This window comes from Ramularia collo-cygni (genome assembly GCF_900074925.1).
Source record: "Ramularia collo-cygni strain URUG2 genome assembly, contig: RCC_scaffold17, whole genome shotgun sequence".
NCBI classification, from domain to species: domain Eukaryota; kingdom Fungi; phylum Ascomycota; class Dothideomycetes; order Mycosphaerellales; family Mycosphaerellaceae; genus Ramularia; species Ramularia collo-cygni.
Genome location: NW_019716271.1, coordinates 83,590 through 104,145, shown reverse-complemented (window position 1 = coordinate 104,145; position 20,556 = coordinate 83,590). Strand labels below are relative to the sequence as shown.

The 20,556-nt window shown below is 49.5% G+C and overlaps 9 protein-coding genes; 5 read left to right on the top strand and 4 right to left on the bottom strand.

Moving 5' to 3' along the window:
- Window positions 1-1,906: 1,906 nt before the first annotated feature.
- Window positions 1,907-2,488, top strand: RCC_09220 (uncharacterized protein; the record flags this gene model as incomplete). XM_023774462.1 has 3 exons in its annotated part: window positions 1,907-1,922; window positions 2,001-2,257; window positions 2,357-2,488. The coding sequence occupies 3 exons, from the start codon at window positions 1,907-1,909 to the stop codon at window positions 2,486-2,488; spliced, it is 405 nt and encodes a 134-aa protein (XP_023630230.1).
- A 2,030-nt stretch (window positions 2,489-4,518) lies between these two features.
- Window positions 4,519-5,105, top strand: RCC_09219 (uncharacterized protein; the record flags this gene model as incomplete). XM_023774461.1 has 4 exons in its annotated part: window positions 4,519-4,525; window positions 4,595-4,699; window positions 4,778-4,890; window positions 4,962-5,105. 4 exons carry the CDS (start codon window positions 4,519-4,521, stop codon window positions 5,103-5,105), a joined length of 369 nt encoding a protein of 122 aa, XP_023630229.1.
- A 2,697-nt stretch (window positions 5,106-7,802) lies between these two features.
- RCC_09218 (related to aquaporin) lies at window positions 7,803-9,729 on the bottom strand (the record flags this gene model as incomplete). XM_023774460.1 has 10 exons in its annotated part: window positions 7,803-7,943; window positions 8,054-8,153; window positions 8,244-8,472; window positions 8,526-8,998; window positions 9,096-9,165; window positions 9,216-9,279; window positions 9,329-9,349; window positions 9,450-9,478; window positions 9,539-9,632; window positions 9,712-9,729. The coding sequence occupies 10 exons, from the start codon at window positions 9,727-9,729 to the stop codon at window positions 7,803-7,805; spliced, it is 1,239 nt and encodes a 412-aa protein (XP_023630228.1).
- A 1,566-nt stretch (window positions 9,730-11,295) lies between these two features.
- On the bottom strand, window positions 11,296-11,682 carry RCC_09217 (uncharacterized protein; the record flags this gene model as incomplete). Its single annotated transcript, XM_023774459.1, has 1 exon — window positions 11,296-11,682. One exon carries the CDS (start codon window positions 11,680-11,682, stop codon window positions 11,296-11,298), a length of 387 nt encoding a protein of 128 aa, XP_023630227.1.
- Window positions 11,683-12,603: 921 nt separating this feature from the next.
- Window positions 12,604-13,641, bottom strand: RCC_09216 (related to ketopantoate reductase; the record flags this gene model as incomplete). Its single annotated transcript, XM_023774458.1, has 1 exon — window positions 12,604-13,641. One exon carries the CDS (start codon window positions 13,639-13,641, stop codon window positions 12,604-12,606), a length of 1,038 nt encoding a protein of 345 aa, XP_023630226.1.
- A 344-nt stretch (window positions 13,642-13,985) lies between these two features.
- Window positions 13,986-14,702, top strand: RCC_09215 (related to ADP-ribose pyrophosphatase; the record flags this gene model as incomplete). Its single annotated transcript, XM_023774457.1, has 1 exon — window positions 13,986-14,702. One exon carries the CDS (start codon window positions 13,986-13,988, stop codon window positions 14,700-14,702), a length of 717 nt encoding a protein of 238 aa, XP_023630225.1.
- Window positions 14,703-14,729: 27 nt separating this feature from the next.
- Window positions 14,730-16,050, top strand: RCC_09214 (uncharacterized protein; the record flags this gene model as incomplete). XM_023774456.1 has 2 exons in its annotated part: window positions 14,730-14,933; window positions 15,133-16,050. 2 exons carry the CDS (start codon window positions 14,730-14,732, stop codon window positions 16,048-16,050), a joined length of 1,122 nt encoding a protein of 373 aa, XP_023630224.1.
- A 574-nt stretch (window positions 16,051-16,624) lies between these two features.
- RCC_09213 (related to mitochondrial large ribosomal subunit YmL35) lies at window positions 16,625-17,971 on the top strand (the record flags this gene model as incomplete). The annotated part of the gene is made up of 1 exon (XM_023774455.1): window positions 16,625-17,971. One exon carries the CDS (start codon window positions 16,625-16,627, stop codon window positions 17,969-17,971), a length of 1,347 nt encoding a protein of 448 aa, XP_023630223.1.
- Window positions 17,972-18,116: 145 nt separating this feature from the next.
- RCC_09212 (related to Glutamyl-tRNA synthetase (mitochondrial)) lies at window positions 18,117-19,874 on the bottom strand (the record flags this gene model as incomplete). Its single annotated transcript, XM_023774454.1, has 1 exon — window positions 18,117-19,874. One exon carries the CDS (start codon window positions 19,872-19,874, stop codon window positions 18,117-18,119), a length of 1,758 nt encoding a protein of 585 aa, XP_023630222.1.
- Between the last annotated feature and the right edge of the window lie 682 nt (window positions 19,875-20,556).

Sequence of the window (20,556 nt, the reverse complement as noted above, 5' to 3'; positions counted from 1 at the left end):
TCTCATCGAAAAAAAAAGAGTCCTGCGGAGGGCAATCTCTACGGATGTTCTTCAATGTGGGAGAAGAGTGGAGCCCTTGTTCACTCCGAGTGATCTGTACCACAAGGCGCATCTGAGATCTAACATGTAGTTCCCTTTCAACGGGTCTCGAACGACATGATCCTCTTCCATTACGATCTTCCTAATTTCAATTTTCGGTACTTGTTCCCAGGATCTCACTTCACGTGGAAATAGCCAGTATCTACTCTTTACTAGTCTATACTATGTGAGCCAGCTATCCTTCCTAGCTGTATGTATGCAAAGTAATACGCATAGTTAATAGGAGAAGGAAATGAATCGATTCGTAAACGCTGCGATTTTCTAGGACGCTTAACATCCCATCCATCTACCTGCTGCTATCTATCCGCCAGCCCATTCTCTCCCTTAGCATGTCGAATCTACTCTTATCCTGAGCCCTGCTACGTACATCGAAGGACATCGCGCATTTTCCTAATCGGGTTAGAGGACTCTTAGATCCAGGTTTGACGTGCAGACAACCACACTGCCCTATTCCGCCCACATGTTACGACTTTGCATTACGCTACTGCAGACGTGAAGAGTCCAGACCGACCTTTCTCTCATGATTAGACTCCCTTCATGAATCGTTTTTGGCGACTTCTCTGGCTAATCTCCCTTTGCAAACCATAAGGTACGTTGTACAAGTCGTAGTAAGCACTGGGCTCCACAGTCCTCTTACTAATGCGATAGGACTGATTTCCAGTGCGAAAGGTCAGCAAGTCTAATCACAATCTTTATAATTTGATCCCGTAGAGCTCCTCGATCTTTATGCACAATGGAGCTCGTAACCAGGGAAAGCAGGTTTTCAGAATAACTACTCGCCCTAGCGGACCGGAAATCGGTATACATCCTTTAGAAAAGCTCCCCTTAAGTTAATCCAATTCCACGACATAAACCTTAGTCTGACCGAAGTCGTGACACCGACTACTTGATCTGAATTATATCGTAGGATCACGACCAAACTATCCATTAGAGACTATTACAACTACAGCTTTCCCTATCCGTTTCATTAAGCGATTCGTTTAGAAGATGATAGGAAGCCGCTATTTAATATTATCGTGTACGTACGGATGAGGTAGAAGGCGTCATTCATCGCGGATCATATGAGCATGCTCTCTGTGAGGTGATATTGGTACACTAGAACGTTCCGGCAGTAGCTTGCTAGCATTGCCTTAATATGGAAAACACGGAAATCACTCCTATAGAATGGTGCGATCTTGAATGTACTTTCTTCCTACCGAAGCTCTATGTCTCGATTCTCGTAGCTATAGATTGGTTGCACAGCAAGAGCAAATACTCCACAACACTTTCCAGCTCTCTCTCTGTGTCTTTCCCTGGCATTTCTTTTCCTCACAAGAAGTCGGCGTCAGTTTTCCAACGAAGCGTTCAAATTCATATCGCTTAAACCTCTTACAATGTGATTACATTGACATTCTCACGATCGTGCTCTTCTTTACACGCTTCACTCCAGGGCTTTAGACCAAGTCGCAGCTCGTCTTAATTCAAATTCTGGATCTCCATTCGATCTCATGATCTGGTAGTCCATTCTCCTCCCACCGAATCTAACGCCGTGGACCGCAACTTTCGAGGTACAAATCTGGGGAGATGAATCGCATTTTCCGTCCCATGTACTTACCACACCCTCAAAAAAAAAAAAAGTGCATCTCGATATGCGGGGAGGAGATAAGACTAATGCAAATGATCGTAAAGTCAACAGCTACGTATCGAAAGACCATCCCATCATGTTCAGGATATAAATACCTGTTGAATACTCCAAACTTCCCCTTCATTCCCTCCAACCTACAACAACTCTGCTCTCAACATCTCGAACAGTAACTTCTCACTCACAATGGCTTTCAATCATCGTATGTCAATCCCCTCACTCCCTTACCCGACCATAAGTCAGCACCCATCGACTCTCTAACACCCACATCCTATCCCAGCACAAGTCATGTCGTACATGCAAGTTTTCTCCGCCAAGCACGGACTGGAAAACTCAGCCAACGGCTTCGTCTTCTACTCCGATGACGAACAAGCCCCCACATTCCTCTTCCCCCAAAGAATGGAACCAAGGCCCATGTGCCGCGACATCTACCACCTAGGTGAGGGTCAAAAGACCCATTTTATCCTCTCAAACCAGGAATACCGCGTCAATCAAGCTTGGAATGAGGGTGAATTCAAGTGGATCAAAGCGAAAGAGGTTTGTGAACTCCTCCTCCCCTTTTTTTCTCCCCTTCTCTTTCTCTTCGTGTTGTTCAGGGATTGGGAAATGCTGATGAATTATTATGCGGATATGTAGGTTGAATTCGGATCTCCTGTGGTGATTGGTATGAATGGTCGACGTATTCTTGGGGTCCAATTCGACAATGAGGAGCAGGCAGAGAGGTCCAGTCAGGAGTTCATTGACAGCTCTAAGAGCCTGTTCTATTAGGCTTGCGTGGGACTGTTACATTTGCCAATGGCAAGATTAGTATGTTGGAGACATTCTCGCTTTGAATGGACGATGTGACGGTTGTACGTCATGTGGCTAGAGAAGTTCAATCAAAACTAGTTCATCTCCCTGCGTGAGATGATCCTACATTGTTTACTTTTGGGTGAATCATCTGGATGATGAGCTTGTTACTCCAAGTATACAGTCTCCACCTCTTTCAACTTTCTCGCCTGCCATGTCACACTCGACTTACGCAAGCCTCTTGGGTTTAGGACAACTACGACTACGTGTGGCCATGTTTTCTTGTGTAGTGACGAAGCGAGCCATAAGTGCAGATACGGAGAAAATGAAATTGAGAGCATCATTCGACGGGTAATAGTCTACATTGCATCAGCATCAAAAGTATGCATGCGTATATACTACCGGGAGAGACGCTGTCGGCGAGACCTTCGATACGAGCCCTGCCCTAGAAGAGGGTTCTTCTTCAATGTATTCGCCAGTGTGAGATGGCCAAGTCCATCGAGCTTTTGTATTTATAATGTCCAGGCCATCGAGATAACCCTTGGACTTGATTGTCACATCATGGAGTAGCTTGAAGCATCGATTCGCCTCTAGAGACGACTCCAAGATCGCCTTTTCAATCGAGGTGCTGAAGACAAGCGAAAATTCCAGGCTCGAATACTTGCAATACTATGCAACTCTCCATTCCCTAGAGAAAGTAGTCATTGGCCATGTCCATGAACTGGCAAGTCCTCCGAACGGACCAATCTCGCCAGCGATTCCGCCCAAGTTTTTTTCTTGAGATTTCGTGCGGATGTGTTCAAAAAGCTCAAATCATTTGCAGTGTCAAAACAGAGTGGGAGGATGATTTCTAAAGGCGGCCAGATGCAATGGCAGCTGAATGTTAGTCGAATAGCAATGATGTACGCAGAAAACTACAAGATCAAGCCCATCTGTATCGCCAGTTACATATGTCTGTGGCAAGTGCATAACGAACGAATGGTCGACCGCCCACAGTCCGCTGGACGCAGGTCCGCAATTGCCTAATCGGGTAACTTTTCTTGAAGCCATCAAGCATTGGCCAGCTCCGTGCACGAGCGTCATCCCACTTCACTACAGCTCGAGATGCATACCGTGGCCACAATTGCCTCATCCGCTATGAGATTGCTGCTTCGAAGCTACCAGTGAGTCCAAGATTGAAGGTCCCCGCTATGTAATCTCATCGGACCCATCGTCAGCAGGCTGAGAGTCCCTTCTTCCCAAAACTTCACCGCTTCAAACATACTTTGCCCACTACTGCTGTTGAGATGTACTCGGAGAGCGTAAAGCTACACAATACGGATTCGCTTAACATCACGACAGCGTAGTGACGTCTCGGGGTTCGTACAAACGGAGTGTTAGGGACATTTAACACGGACGAAGCTCTGGATTCGTCGTTGGCTTCCTCTTTCTTCGACATACGTCGACGATACGTAAGATGAATCCTCGCGCTTATGCCGAGCGGACAGCTATAGCTCGAAGCTTCTGTCCATGATCTGGTCGGGGAGGAGTTGTACCTATATAGTCCGATTCGATTCTGCTCGGAGGAATTCCGAATGTCTTCTCCGCCGAGTCTTTTCCAACTCACCTAGTCACATGAATGAAAGCTTCTAGAGTCATTGATCTTTGTCTACTACTTCAAGATCAATTCCAATCGTTGCGTGACATCAGAAGGAATGCATCTGGTATGCCAAGGCAAATCTTTCTTCGGAACAAAGGGAGATCCTCGGAATCRAACAAGGATATGATTGAGCTCGTCCCCGGGATTCTCTCAGTCACGCCATCAAGGACGGCCTGTGAGGTAAGGATGGTCAAAGCCCCGGATCTCCAGGATATGCTGGCTGAGGATCGGCCACGGATCAATTCACCTGCCAAGCTAACACGAGCTTCAGAAGTGATATAAATGTACATGAACACCACGAAATGGAAACCAATCTACAGTCAACTACAATCAATACCTCACAACCATCAACAATAATACAATCGTCAAAATGGCAGGTTCGTACATCGATCACCCGTTCCGCCTCTTTCACATCCACCATTTCATTCAACTGACCATGATTACAGGAATCCAAACCGAGCTCGACAACCTGGTCGCCAACGAGGCATGCAAGGCCGCCTTTTTCTTCTCTTCCGAGGGAAAGTTCTACTCCAACGCAGATTTCAGCCTAGGTATGTTGATGCATGAGAATGGGAGAGCTCCTCTCGACATATCTTGGAGACATGCTGACCCTTCATGATTCGCATCAGGAGACCTCTCTCCATTGCTTGGAGCAGTAAAGTCTGGAGCTTCATCAGTCGAGGTCGCAGGCAGGAAATACACCATCACAGGCTACGACGCGGATGTTTTGAGCGTTGCCGACGTAAGTAGATGCGTCATGATAATTTCTCCCATCCAGAAAGAAAATGCTGATATTCGATTGTTTTTTTCTAGCCTGAACGACCAGAGGTCACCATGAGAGTTGCTACTCCAGCTGGTGCTCAGAACGGCAAACAGATTGCTGGCGCTCTTTGCACTGATGCTTTCTTGCCAACTTTCAAGGAGGCTGCCAACAAGCTTTACGGACTGGACGCATGATTTGATGTTTTGATAACACCTTGTTTGTTTTGTAGACTAGCAAGATTATCAGTTTCAGACAGAGGCAAAATGAAATCAACGTTGGGATCTGCCGCTCAAAAGTAATCCTGAACCCCCTTTCTTTTGTTTCCAAGCCTGTGAAAACAGATACATGTTAGGATAATGCTTCCAAGTGGGATCTGAAAAGATGCGTGACTCTTCCAGAGGTACAGCCTTCGTGTAAAGGTACACACCAATGCAGCCAGATAAAAAATGCAAGAAACAGGGTTCTCGGTCACTAGTGAGGCTGGTCGATGCTCAGCGACTTGCAGAAGAATGAGCCACCCGTTTGCCTCATAMAGATCTCTCTCGATTGAAGTCGCACTCTTCGTCTTGTAACTCTCACGACTCTGATCCACGAAGTATATGCAGCTCGTTAAGTCCCACCGGGTAAGTCAGTATGGCGTTCCCTATATCCCTTTCGATCTGATCCTCAAACAAAACTGTCCCGAATCGAACATCTACAGGTGGTTACTGCCAAGGCCAGTTGAGTGATATGCTTTGAACTCTTCTACTAGGTAAAGGGCGCTCATCACACTAATATCTTGTGCCTTCAACTTGTCCAAAAATTCTTCGACGTCTTGTATCCTGCATCTTAGGTGATTGTTTCATCGTCTCCGGAGGCGCTGTCTTCCACAATGTTCCACCTTGAAGCCCTCAAAGCCCGTATAGCTCCCCTGAGAATTACGACACCTCCGATCATCTACCTAACTATCGAGCTGTCGAGACGTCGTGGTGTCTTCAACACCTACTTTCATTTTCTCACCACAAAGCACTTGTTTCGTTGCTGAGCTGAGCTGTTGATAACTTCCACTCCCACCTCATCCTCCGACTTCTCCCAATTGCCAAAACCTTGTGCTTTCTAACTCAGATCGCCCAATTCTTGCTTTGAGGTAAGATTGACTGCTCTTCAATTCCACGCGTTTCTTGACTGGTGGTGTCGTTTTGGCTCAGGAAATTGTTGTGAATGTCGATTATTTCGTTGCGGTCTTTGTCTTGGCCTTCGTTGTCGCTCTTGGAGTTTTCAATTTCGAAGCGTCGAGCTCTTCGCATACATTAGCTGCCAGAGAAGAGGCAGGAGTACTTGCAGTCCCCATCGTCGTAATCGTTGGGCTGTAGGTGGGTTGTACCATCGAGGGCAGTAATGACCTGAGATTGAGCACTAGAGCAGGTCGTTGAATCTCATCAAGTAGTTTTGTTGCGCAGTCACGGCAACTATCCCCTGTCAAATGTTTGAAATTATGTGCATTGAGTCTCGTGTAGATCCGTCAGAAAGTCGTATATTGCTCATCCATTCTAAGCTTGCTACTTCTTCGCATGATCTCGAATCAGATGTTCGATATCTCAAGCATCCTTAATAGCGGATCGATAGGCTAGTGCACCGAAAAGCTCTCAGATTAGGATTAGGCAGAAAGACATGATCTTGCGAAGAAGGTTCGGCTCATTGATGTGAGGATTAAGTAATCCATCTAGGTACACTAAGTTTACCAGAGCTTATAGTCCTGGAAAAGCGAATGGGTATCAGAGTGGAGTGAATGGAGAACGATCCAATATGAAGACTGACACGTTTAGAATCTCGAAGGTCGACAAGCCTTTCAAGCTCCAAACATGTCTAAGAAAGACCACTGAACCTGGAAGACCGATCGTGTTGTAAAACACGACGCCTCAATGGTTTGCGGCAGATATATGATTCAATGCTGACGGTTCCAACTGATGACCTCCATCCGCGGCGACTTGCTCGCCAAATCTTTGGCCTTTGCGGTAATTTCCGCATTCGTTTCTTGCAGATCAGTCTGATTCAGAACTCGCATCTTTATTATCTCGGAGTATGAGAGAAGCCAACAGGTCCAGCTCAGCGTTGAGACCGGACTGCCACAGTGTTTGTCCATCGCTTAACGATCCCAGTGAACTCATCACTGCTCCACCTGCTTTTGCTGCTCTTAGTTCATACTTACTGCTGTTAACCTCCTCCTTAAGCCCCGCCAAGTTTCTCTCCAAGATCACGAAAATCACTCCAGCAACGACACTTTTGTGACTCTGCTTTGTTGCTACGCGGGGAATGTACTGACGCCTGATGAATTAATCCCGCACTTGACTAATAACACGAAGAAGTGATGGAAAGTACCTACATGTAAGAGGTGAAGTGACGTGCAGGTTTTTGGGACATATTCCAAGCATTTACAATAAATGGAGCCGGCACGTGCTATCGGCAGGCATACCAGATAGTCTATCCCTGTTAGACACCATAACATCACCTCCCGGATTGGATCTTACACCAAGCAAGACATCGTGAAAACACAGTCAAATTCCTCAAGCAAAGCGTAAGGGTTTGGGGATGAGATCTCTGCAGCCTTCGGAAGCCAAAATCTCCCCTGTGTCATTCTCAACGAAAATCTACACACGATTGCGAGTAGAGTCTGAGAGATACGCGTCACAAAATGAGAAAAGCTGAGAGAGAAGATGAATCAGATCATAATAATAATGTGCACAGAAGTTTCCCCATGACCAGCCAACAACACCTCCGCAAATTCAACCAAAGAACATCGTGGCATCATGACCATCCTATATACATACATCCATACTCGCTCGCTCATCAAACAACAAACGCTCAATTCATAACAACATTCTTATCCGAGAGAGGGAGCACCAACAGCTAAGTTAAGCCATGTAGCTGGCCCCACGATTATAAGGGCGGGAATTCTGACTACCCTGACCCATGGTGGGATCACTCTTTTGAGCTTGTGGTGCGCCTTCGTAGCCTTGTCCCATGCCGGTTTTCGACTTGGTGCCTTCTACGCCCTATTGTAAAAGTATCAAAAGTAAGCATTTGTCACAGAGATAAGAGGTTGAGTCTGTGAAAGCTAGTTCGAGACCTGCTCGATGGATTCACACTTTGGGATTTCACTTACGGCAACACCACCTCCCATGCCTACGGCGGCTTTTTGAACTTTTCCTCCGCTTTGTTGGCCGCCGCCCATTGATATGTCGTTTTTACGTTGGTCTGGGGGGCTGTAAGAGAAAATTGGGTCAGTACATGTTTGAGGGACCAAGAAAGGAGGTGCAGCATGTCGCTACACTCCATACAACAATTGGACTTACGCAACGCCTCCAATTCCGTCGGCATTCTTATTTGCCTCTTGAACATGCGACTTCTCCTGCTCCAGGTACTCTTCATCACTGGATGTGGCTTGCGCGTCGCGTGTGACTGGTCTGTCGATAATATCGGCTCCATCCTGTCCGGGGTTGGCAGTTTCATATTCGAGGGCCTTGATGAATTTGTAAAAGGCAGCGGCGAGGAAAGATCCAAGCATCGGGCCAACCCAATAGACTGTTTCTCACGTCAGCTTAGGTCCATCTCCAAGATATCAAATCATTACTCACTCCAATGGTAATGCGGAAAGTCTGACGTGACCACGGCGGGCCCGAAAGAGCGTGCTGGGTTGAGAGATCCTCCGGTGAAGTACACCCCGAGAAGCTCGGCGATGAAGAGCGAAAGACCGATACCAACCGGTGCAATGAATGTCGACTTGTGTTTCTCGGCCGCCAACATGATGATGGTGAAGACGAGTTGTCCCGTGAGAATCATCTCGAGGAAGAGGCCTTGGACAGTACTGGTTCCTCCTCCAAGTGTTGTTTGAACAGAAAGCGGACCGGGAAGAATGCCGTAGACAATGGCTGCTGCGACGATACCGCCGACGATTTGGGTGAAGAACAACAGTGTTCCTCTCACCCATGGCAGAGCACCGATCAGGCACATTCCGACTGTGACGGCCGGGTTGAAGAGTCCTCCGCTGATACGGAAGAACACCCAGGCATTGACGGCAAGTGAGAAGCCGAAGCATAACGCGATGTACCTAAAGAGGGTGTAAGAGGTAAGCAAGTGTTTCGCAAAAGAAGGGGGAGCTGCCTGGAGGCTCCAAGCTCTCTCACACTGCTTTGCGCTCTTCTTACTGTAGTTGTTGCGGGTTGGACCCGACTTCTGCGACGGTTTGTCCGGAGCTAGTGGGGATGTTATTCGCGACTTTTCGGCCGTCAGCATGCTCCTTTCAATGGTGCTCTGGATTTAATTACCTTGAGTGCCTCCCAGGGCCAGGAAAAGGAACAAGACCGTTCCGACGAATTCTCCGCTACATGCCTTGCGAACAGTCAGTACAAATAGCATCGCAAGAAGGGATCAAACTCACCACGAAGTGATTGCGAACGGTCTGAAGTAAGGGGTAGAATGGTTAGCAATGTCTTGGACGATATGAACCAATGCTCATAATCGCTCGAGCCTGGATGGCCTATTCCCTGCGGTTTGCTTACGTCGTTCAAGTACTGTCCAAACGGAATACCTAGAAACGAAGAGTTAGCATGATGTTGAAAGCACCCCTTTTGTTCTTCAAGTTACTCACGCATGATCCAGTCCTTTTCGTCGTCAATGTCTCGTCTCTTGTAATCGGATGCCTTGGTGAATGGTAGGGGCCATGCTGCACCCTTGAAGGGTAGCTGGAGTATTGATCAGTTACATCCCGTCGTCCACCTCCTCCTGTCTGTCCCGTGGTGACGAGTCATTGCAGGTACGTACATGATGTCCATGCAACATGTTGGCGGACTCTGGGCGGTATTCCTTGGGATGATGGTCTTTCCTGGTTCGTTGCAAGTCGTCTGTAAGCGAAAGGGCGTGGATAAAGCAGCAACGACACGCATCAAAGTAGAGATGTACCTCTCCTTGACTTGCCAGACCCCAGTGATGTAACATTGAGATCGCTCCATCGGAGTCCACAGACTTCCCACATCCTGCGCCTCTTGCCGATTTCTTGTTTTGCGCAGTTTAACTGAACTCAAACATGTCAGACGTGCCGTGTGCTAGTCCCAGGAGAGATTTTGGGTTTTGATAGACCGGGAATCTCATCAATCCGAGAACCCAATTGGCCTGCGGAGTCGGCGGCACGCGATCGAGATGAGTTTGCCCTGGAATCGTTCCTCCACCGAGTCGTGCGTACAGGTGGTGTGTGGCGGAACACAAATCGGGTCAATGCGCTCACGGAACCACTTCCGTGTTGGTTGGCGTTCGTTGTTCAGGCTGCAGCTCCGCCATGCACAAGGTAGTCACCTGCCGAGCGTGGTTGTTCGCATCTTGGCCGTAACTAGCATGGACTTGATGCGGTCTTTGCTTTTCGTAAGAAGTGACACCGTCGGGATGTCTTTGTGAAGGAATTCTTTCCCGCGACGATGTTGAACATGCCACGGCCGAGGCACGTTGGATTATGCCTTAACTTATCCGTCAAGACTCGACCATGTCCATCCCTCGTCACAACCCGCAACATCGACACAACTTTGCGACCACGTCCGACGAGTCAGCTCGCAAGTGTGGAATGTTCGGGTCGATGATGCGTTCAGCAGGAAGAAGAATGCTAGAACACATCAAACATCACCCGACGCCACAGCACAGCACAGCCTGACATGACAGGAAAAAGCGCCGCAAAAGAGCGGTACAGAACGGTACTTGGACGCCTCGTACTTACGCCTCGTATCCATTCCTCGGAGCCTTGCTTGGCTTCACCATGTAGGTACTCAGATCGAGAATGTCGCTCCAAAGAATGGCTCATTGTGAGTGCTTGTTAAAGGTACCACCAACACGCGGCCACGTTTCAAGGATGCCGTCATGTGTACCACAACCAAAGACGTTGTCGTACCCCATGAATCTGAACAACGTCGAGGCAAGAGCTGAAGCCAAGCAACATCGTAGTCGCAGATGTGGTGCCGCTATCAAGTTCCCAGCAAGCTGATTGCGAGCACGCTGGCCATCGATTTGCTGTGTGAGACCGGCAAAAGTCATTTCCCCGTCCCTCAACTTTAGGCTGATGAAGGATGCTCCTCAAGCTGATGGAAATGCGACCAATCCTTGAAAGCCATTCCACTCGGCCGCTCAAGAACTCTTCCACGCCTTCATCGTAACTTTCCGCCAACAACCAATCGTCACTGTCCTGTTCTATGCGATCTTCGACAATGTATGCCGTAAGATTTCGCCGCGTTGGACCATTTTGTATCGTCTTCCAAGCCAGGTACTTCAGCTCCAGCCGGGTAGTAGTCCCCACCACCCAACGCAGCCAACGTGTATACTCCACCGCCAACGAATTCTACGGCGCTGCTAGTCAAACCCCATCCCTTACTCCCTATTCGATTCCGCACAGATTGATGCATGAACTCGCAGGTCTTCTTCAAAACTTGGGGTAGGGCTCTTCGGTATTCGGATCGGTAAGATGATATTCGCCTGGTTTGCGGACCTGTCTTGATTGATCACGCCCATACCATACCTTCGTACCTCTGCTGGCACCGGATCTTCTCGAGTATCGTAGAACGGGGTAAAATTCAGAACGTGCAAGACAGCTGGGTCATGATCCACGCCAACGTCAGATCGCTGCCGCTCGAATCTTGATAGCCAGCATTGTCTTAAAGTCTTTGAAAGGTGGATGAGTCTTCTCGCGTGGTGACTCCCATATCGTTGGGACAGAAGCCTATCGCCGTTCATCCAATGCAAATGCTTGGTAGGCATTCTCGACATTCGTGGCTACTTGGAATCTGGAAGGGATGCTCAGCATGTGTTTCGGAGATCAAAGGTCACTGGAAGGCTAGAGACATGCTTCCCACACTTCGAGTTACATTCTGCTTTTGAAGAGTGATGAAGCTTCCAGTCAGATGGCTTGATATCCGGTACCGCAAGCGATCCCATAGTGTCGGACACAGCAATCGCCTTAACTACAAGGATTTTTGGTCTTGATAGACCATTTGAGACCAGCCTTTGTAGTGGCTTGCTTCTATCTTCGGTCGTCCCTTGATCTTCCAAGTTGTGGTCTCGTAGCCAGGGATGTGTCTATGATTGTTCTGATTCCCCCAGTCAACAAACACAGCTTAGAAAGATTCCATTCCTTCTTTCCCTAGGCGTCAGTGCTGGCAATCAAACCGCTCACAGACCTTGCAGTAGAGCACCTAAAATAGAGAGACATATGATCAGCGATATTCCACATGACAGGAACGCCCAGGAGTGCGATCCTCGGTACGCTCTGTTCGTCTGGCCTCTCAAACTTCTGGAAATACCTCTCGAAAACCCAAGCAGTAGCTCTTCCACATGGAGCGCAAATAGGTGGGTGTGCACTTGAATGTGTTGTTCGGATTTGCTGCTGCTCGATGGTCGGCTTAGCGATGCTACAAACACATGCCGTAATTATCTCCCTCGTCTTTCACACATTCTGTCGACTAGTTCACAATACTACTAGCTTGAGTGAACCTCTGAGGACAGACTATCCGCGGCAGAGTCCCCACTTCTGAGCCCCCTAGACTGCTCCCCATCAGCATTGTTCTCGTTTTCTCTTAACAAAGAATACGGCGACGTATGCCAAACTTGCCGAAAGTTCTTATGCCAAAAGACTTGTCTCATTCCAGCCTTCACTCCCACATTCTCCATTCTCGCGCCTGCTCAGGCGTATGGATTGTCAGGTTCAAACTTCGGCTCCCAAAGTCCTCTCGATTCTTTCGCTTTCAGCTGAATGCCTCTGAGAAATCCATAGATTGTTCGTAAAGTCGGCGCAGGCACGCCCAATCGCTCGGCTTCCCGAAGAGGCTCGCCCACGATAGTCTCGCTTTCGATAAAGTTACCCTTGGCGGCATCCTGACCCATGCTGGGCATGAAAGCTGTGTCTGTAGGATCTACAGTAATGATTTCTTGAACGACACTGTCTTGTAAATCCACGCCAGCTGCTTTTGCAATGGCCACAATTTCCAGCATTGCTGGCTTGACGAGGTCATCAATAATGGATCTTGACATGCGCATTCTCGCAGTATCCATCCCCAAGATTGCCGAGACTGGGTTGAATGTCGAGTTGTAGACCAACTTCCGCCATCGAGTGAAGTTTACATCCTCATCATACGCCCAATCGACTTTTCCGCATGCAGTATACATTTCGACAAACTCCTTGCCTCTGGCTTCCGCAAGCTGTGCATCGACTTGCTGTCCAGGAAAGGGACCCAGCTTCCCTCTATCGCGGTCATCGTGTCTGATTGAGCCCAGCTTGAACTCTGTCGCTCCGATCAAAGATACACCAGAGAGTACCACGTTTTCTGGGAAACGCTCCACAATGGGCTTCTCAATGTTCAGTCCATTCTGTAGCAGAACAATCGCTGTCACGCCCGGAGTGACGGCTTTCTCGATGATATCCAAGACAGTCGGCTTCACATCTGGAATATTCTTCGTGGTCACCACCAGGAAATCGTACTGAGATCCACTTTGTTGGACATTTGGCACATGACTGAGGATATGCGTTGGTTTGAAGCCTTTAATACCTTGACCATGATCTAGAGAATCGATGCAGAATCCAGCGGTCTTGACGGCATCATAATTGGAGCGACACACGGCGGTGACTTCAGCTCGGCCACCAGTCTCCAAAGCATATGCGGCCATGGTACCGACGCCGCCGCTCCCGATTAGCAGAACCGAGGCTTTACCTGGCGATGACATCTTGATGATACTGTGGAAGCGAGAGGTTATTATTGTTGGTGTGCAGATGATGTTGGCGTTTGAATTCAAGACGATGCCAATAATGTTAAGAGTCTTGCCCTATCTTCGCCGAAGTCCGCCCTCAGCAGCTGAAAGGCCGGGAAGAGCTGAGGGAGAGGTCAGTATGATATGCTTACAATCAACAGACGGTCCCAATGTGCAGATGAGAGTGCGATCCACACGATTCAAATCGTGCAATCATACCAGCACTCAAGCAGTGGTCTTTTCACGTCCTCATCGATATATCGGCTAGAGGTGCTCTGAAGTGGGCTTGGCTTGGACTTGAGATTCTCCCCGACGAGGACATGAGTCTTCGCCCTCTGTCTGACGTACAACCAGGTCAGGTGAGGAAGAAAGAGAAGGAGAAAGTCAAACAGCAACACAGCAAGAAAGAGGCTGAGTACTGCGCGGAGTTCGGACCGTCTTCGGATCTCACGCATCATTACGGTATCGAACTTCAGCCGCAGAGACCCATCTCTCCTTCCTACACAAACATCTACTCTGTCTCCAATATGACATCTTCTGATCCTGTCGTACGCGTTGGTGTTGGTGTTTTCGTACTCAAATCCACAAAAGAAGATGCCATCAACCCTCACTTCCTCATGGGAAAGCGTCTCAACTCCCACGGTTCAGAGACTTGGGCTTTGCCTGGAGGCCACCTCGAATGGGGCGAAGCTGTTGAAGAATGTGCAGCGCGAGAAGTCCTCGAGGAGACCGGTCTTAAACTTCTCAGCAATACTGATGGCAGTCCGGCCCGGTTTCTCACTGCAACAAACGATATCATGGTAGCTGATCGAAAGCACTACATTACCATGTTCATGGTTGCAGCCAGGGATGACGACAAAGCCGAACCGCAACTGATGGAGCCTGAGAAATGCGAGGGCTGGGAATGGGTTTCTTGGAAGACATTAGAAGAAACGGCGTGGAAACAGAYCGCCGGCGAGGAGCCAGACAGGAAGCTCTTCACGCCCATGTTGAGTCTGTTCCAACAGCGACCTGGCGTTGTTCCAGCTCTTCCTTGATCTCCAGTTGGAAGCGGTTTGAGGCAAATGATGGTTCTCCGCGAGATGTGTTCGCCTCAACGATGTTGGATCTGGCGTTGCCTCTCAACGCAGCACCAAACTCAAAAAGCATCGAAGCCCTTCCCAATACCAGAGCAGCATGTCAGATACCTAACAAGGCAATTTTTGGGGCATGTCCACATTGAAAGCGATGGTGCTATGGTGTTGAATGATGAGTGTCTGCCTGCGGAAGTAAGTTATGCATTCTATCAAGTGAATGAAACCGATTGAGATTACCATCCATTCACTCTTCCTTACCCGCATGACTCGACAATAGTAAAAATTTCCAGCCCTTGTCGCAAAACGATTTCTCGACAGCCACCACTTTTCTTCATCAACATCACAACACGCACCACAGCGTGAAAAAAGTCCAAGCACTAACAAAGCGCAGATTGGCCGACACCATCACACGCCCATGGCTGAGTTCAACATGCTCCCCGCCGCCGGCATGAACGACGACGGTGCCGCAAATGCAGCGGACAGCACAACCGCGACGCATGAGGAACCCCTCACGCCATACTTCCACCTCAACCAAGGACAAGGCGGCATCTTCACACTCCCTTTCTACAACCACAACGGTGTTGAAGTAGACCACATCGGAACTCACAGCTGCTGGACCTGTGTCTGCGTCTATGTCCGACTCGACGACAAGCGCTGCTTCGCGGCTCACATCGACGGACACACTCGGTCCTATTACGCGGATCTCGAGTGGATTCCCAAGAGCGAGCGCCAACGCAGCCTGCTCAAAGCCCACATCGCTGCAGAGCTCCAACAGGCGCTGCCGAGCCCTTTCCACAACAAGTCAGAAGCTGAGAAGCAGGAGATGAAGAACAGTGTGGTGATTGTCTGTCCCAGAATGACGGTTGCTCACCCAGACAATGGTGAGGAAGTTGAAGGCACCGGTGCAGCCACCATCGAGGCACTCCGCGAGCACTTTGAGCTTCCCTCCAGGACTGAGGACCTCGCACATGGTTTCGTCGTCAACCACGCCACCGAGGAAGTGACGAAACTGTTGTGGGATCCAAACAGTGCGCCGACGCCGGAGAGCCTCCTCAGTCTCGACCGGGCCCTGAGCAAGTCTGGCGACAATCGGACCGCAGCAGAGCAAGCGGTGATCGAGAACTACCCATTGATGCTGCCTCCTGAAGACGCAGGATTCTTCGAAGTCCCTGGACGACCATGGACTGCGGTCTATGACGGTGACCGTCGTGATTGGCGGAGAATGAGATCGCTTGACTTTCGTCCCTTCACTCCATTCCAAACCGACGCAGATGGAGTGCAGGCGGGTATGCGAGCTTTGGAGCAATGATGATGGGAGTATTGTCTTGGGATTGCAGTGGAATTGGGGAGATTACGAGTGTTTATTATCACGGTGGGGTAGCATTCAGTAGACGGACTTGTAAAATCGACAAAAATTCTCAAATTTCAATCATCATCAATGCGGAGTTTGCCCTGGTCGATTGTTAGCTGCGTGTTCTTCAGCACCCGCCCAGGGCGCGTTTAAGTAGATGAATTGGGGTGGTTCGGTAAGACGGTGTCCTTCGTTTTGGAGAGCAACTCAGGTGATGCTTTCTGTTCGCGTGGTTTCAAATGGGGACACGGTTGGGAGAGCGCGTGCTCTCCGCAACAGGCGTTTTACGTCTTACGGTCAACCTCAACCTTGCGTGTTGAGCGGAATGTGCAACATCTTTCCCGCCCGATATCAACAATCTCTGGGTGAAGAAACGTGGATGAATTATCAGCGTCTCGGGAGTCCGCAAAGTGAAGTCGTTGTTTATGCATGTCTCGTGGAATTCCACGCTAAACTCGGCAAGCCGAGCCGAGATCCTTGATCAGGGCATTCTCGCCGGCAGCTTCACAATTCCATCTCGACATCACCAGAAATGATGGCGCTGGAACGCGGCGCCCGGCCGCTGGCACAAGGCCTGAGATGTAAGCGACATGAGCGGATAATCCTCCCCTTCCGCTCCTTCTCCGCCACCGCCACTACCCGCGCCGAAGTCGAGCAGACGGAAAGCACGACCAATGCCACTGCACCTCCTCCCAAAGCAAAGAGAACGCTGGATCCCCTCAAGGTCTCCACCCCGCGCACCGAACGCCGTCTCCTCCGTCAGCAGAAGCAACTCCCCATTGGATCCCGTCGACGCCGCGCCGCCCTGTCCAGCACCTCCTCCATCCCCTTCACCCAACTCCCCTACCAATGTTTCCAAGAAGCTCGTCAATTTCTCGCCGCCGACCGCGAAGTCAAACTGGCCGAGATCCGCACTCAACAGCAACGGATGGAAGTTCTCAGAAATAAAGTCATTGTCGATGAAGTCCAGGCCGCGAAGCGGGACAAGACACTACGGGATATGCGACAGCGATTGGAAAGAGTAAAGATTGCGGCCGACATCAATGATCCGCTCGTGAAGAAGAGATTTGAAGACGGACTGGGCGATATGAACAAGCCGATTTATCGTCATCTGGCGGATAAGAAGTGGAGGAGCTATGCGAGGGAGATTTTGCTGCAGAGAATCCATCAGATGAATGTCGTTCCAGACCTCCTCCCCGCCATCGACCCGGTGGTATCCACGGCATTGTCCTTCCCGATCAAGGCAACGCCCCACAAGCGGAGGAACATCCCTCACGGCGAGATTGTCGAGTCCAAAATTTCGGAAATGCCGCCGGTTTTGAAGATCCAGCCGTACCAAAAGGGAGAGAAACTGGTCACCATTGCGGTCATGAACCCCGATGTTCCAGACGTGCAGAATGATGACTTCTCCTACAGATGTCATTTCTTGGCTGTCAATATCCCAATCTCTCCCGATGGAGCGCTTGTCAAATTTGACAAGTTGAGCACGGAAAGCCAGGTCATTCATCCTTGGCTCCCAGCGTTCTCTCAAAAGGGTGCACCATATCAGAGAATGAGCATCTTTGTCTTGGAGCAGCCCGCTGCTGAGGAGGTTGCTGTGGGGAGTGGAGATGTCGCACCGAGCGTGGAATTGAAGGTGCAAGATGTCAAGGAAGCGAGAGGTGGAAAGTATGCTCAGAGAGAAGGATTTACTCTGAGAAGTCTTGTGCTGGCCCTGAGATTGAAGCCTGTGGGTGTAGACCTGTTCAGGACGGAGTGGGATGAGGGTACGAGGGGTGTGATGAAGAGAGCAGGAGTCCCTGGATGGGATGTCGAGTTCAAGAGGAAGAGAATCGAGCCGCTACCTTATCAAAGACTGAAAGAGGAGAGGTTCAGATAGATGGGCAGAGAGTTTGTATGTATATGTATGAGATTGGGGGTGTACAACTTCGTGCCAATCTACACTGTTTGCCTCCCACGAGTGAGTCTCAAAGAATTAGTTGTGTTACATCTATTCAACACTATTCCTACACATCCTACCAACCTCATCCCTTCGCCTCACTTCCATCCACTCCCATCCGTCGACAACATTCCTCCCACCCCAAAACAGCCATAACATGCCCCATACTCGGTCCCGGCAAGCCATAACACAACTTCGTCCTCAGAACTTTCATCAAAACTTTCAAACAGCTCTTCTGCTGCGACAAAACTTCGTCGGGGGTGATGCCATTTCCCAATTGTCCTGCTACGTACGCGGCGAGTTGTGCGGGAGAAGCTCTCTTTTGCTCGAGAAATCTGAGACCGATCATCACTCGCTCGCCTATTTCTGGTGAGGGGTGGTTTTGAGTGAGCATGGAACGGTAGATTGTATTTTGCAGAGCGGCGAATATATCTTTCGCTAGAGCGTCCATTATAGCGTGTGAACCTTCGGGTGTTTTGGGGATGATTTGAGCAGAAGTTGTTGCTTGGAAAGATTGCTGCAAATCACAGCCTGAGAGGAATCTGGAGAGGAGTTGTTGAGGAGATTCTTTGTTTATCAGCGTGATGTCTTCTGGCATCACTGTTGTTGTTGTTGTTGTCGTGGGTACTTGTGAGTGATCAAAGTGGAAGAAGTGCTGGTTTCGGGCGACGAATTGGGGTGCTGTGATGTAGTCCTTTGCGTCTATGAGGAGAACTTGGGCGATGTAGGATTGGAGTGGCAGGTCGCGGGTGTAGATATCCGAGGCGGAGTAGAGGGAGAGGAGTTCCTTTTCGATGGATTCCACAATCGGTTGGATGGGTTCCAAAGTGCCATTTTCTTGGACCGTCTTGCAACGGCGAAACACATGGCCTTTTTGAAGATACCACAATTTGTTGGGCGTTACAACTGCGTTGCCCTTGACAAATTTGAGGTCAAAGTTTTCAATCAACTCTGAGAGATCCATCAGGTCTTCTCTTTGGGGATTGGACCATCCTAGAAGTGCGAGGTAATTGCGGAGTGCTTCAGGAAGGATGCCTTGTTCTCGTCGAAGCGTGGGGATGTCGAGAGAAAAGGCATTATTGCTTCGCTTGGAAAGCTTCGCGCCATCTTGATCCACCAGCAATCCCACGTGGGCGAAGAGTGGAGGTTCCCATCCGAAAGCATTGTAGAGGTCATAATGCAATGGCAGACTGGCCAGCCACTCCGAGCCACGGATGACGTGGGTGATCTTCATGAGGTGATCATCAACAACATTGGCGAAGTGATATGTTGGAATACCATCACTCTTGACAAGGACGGGATCTGAGGCGTCCATGACATCGCCATTTCCATCCTCGGATCGAGCTCCGCTTGGTGAGCGCTTCAATCGCTGAACTTTGCCATACACCAAGTCGGGAAAGACTCGTTTTGCACTGGCGGGAGGTGGACGAAGGCGGACTGTGAATGCCTCTTTCCCGTCTACCGCCCGTTCTTCCGCTTGCGCAGATGGAAGCGACGAGCAACTTTGATGGCATCCTCCGGTGGAATACGCAACATTTCCAACATTCTGATTCGTGGAAGCACAGAAACAGCGATAAGCAGATCCAGAGTCGACAAGCTGTTTGGCATACTCCTGATAAATATGATTGCGCTGTGATTGTTTATAAGGTCCGAAAGCACCACCGATCTGTGGACCTTCATCCCATTCAAGACCCGCCCATCGAAGATCGTCGCAGAGTCTCTGCTCGGCATCTTTGACGAAGCGTTTTGCATCCGTGTCTTCAATCCGCAGGAGGAACTGTCCTCCCGTCTTTTTGGCTAGGAGATAGCTGAAGAGTGCTGTTCTCAGGCCGCCGATGTGCATGTATCCGGTCGGAGATGGTGCAAAACGTGTCCGGGCGGGATAGTCGGGAAGATTTGAGCCTGATCGAACATTCTTCGTGCTTTTTGGATCACCTGTGGCATTTTCTCTGATTATGGTTGCATTTCGTCTCCTTTGGATTCTCGATTGGAGGATTTGGATATTGGGCCTAGGTTGCTTCCCAGAAATGGATTGGGAAAAGGAGCGTTGAGACAATCCAGCTGCATGTCGGCATGAGCTGCATATCCAATGACTGGTCGGATTGACCAATGGTCTGAAGCGAGTCGAGGCTATCATTTTTGGTGTATCTGATGGAAAGGGAACCCAATGATTGAAGAGCACGCGGGTGTGTTAACTTTCGCGTGTCGTCAGACTAGCGTGCCAGGTTAGGCTAAACACCGAGCGCTTGGACCAGCTCATCTTGGCAAGGCCCGGTGAAATCGGTGGAGCTGTCATGGAAGGATTGACCTTCTGTAATAACAACAACACGATTGAGAAGATTTCACGTGCGAAGACAGTCGAATCTTTCCAATCCTGCTTCTTTTCATGCTTCTGGCTGCCTGTTCGAGGGCACGGTCGTCGAGTCGCCACCAAGAAAGCCGGCAATGGCGTTTTCGCTTCCCCACTGACACTCCCAGCAATCGTGGAGTGGGAGACTGCGGCCACAGACCAACCATCAAGGAGG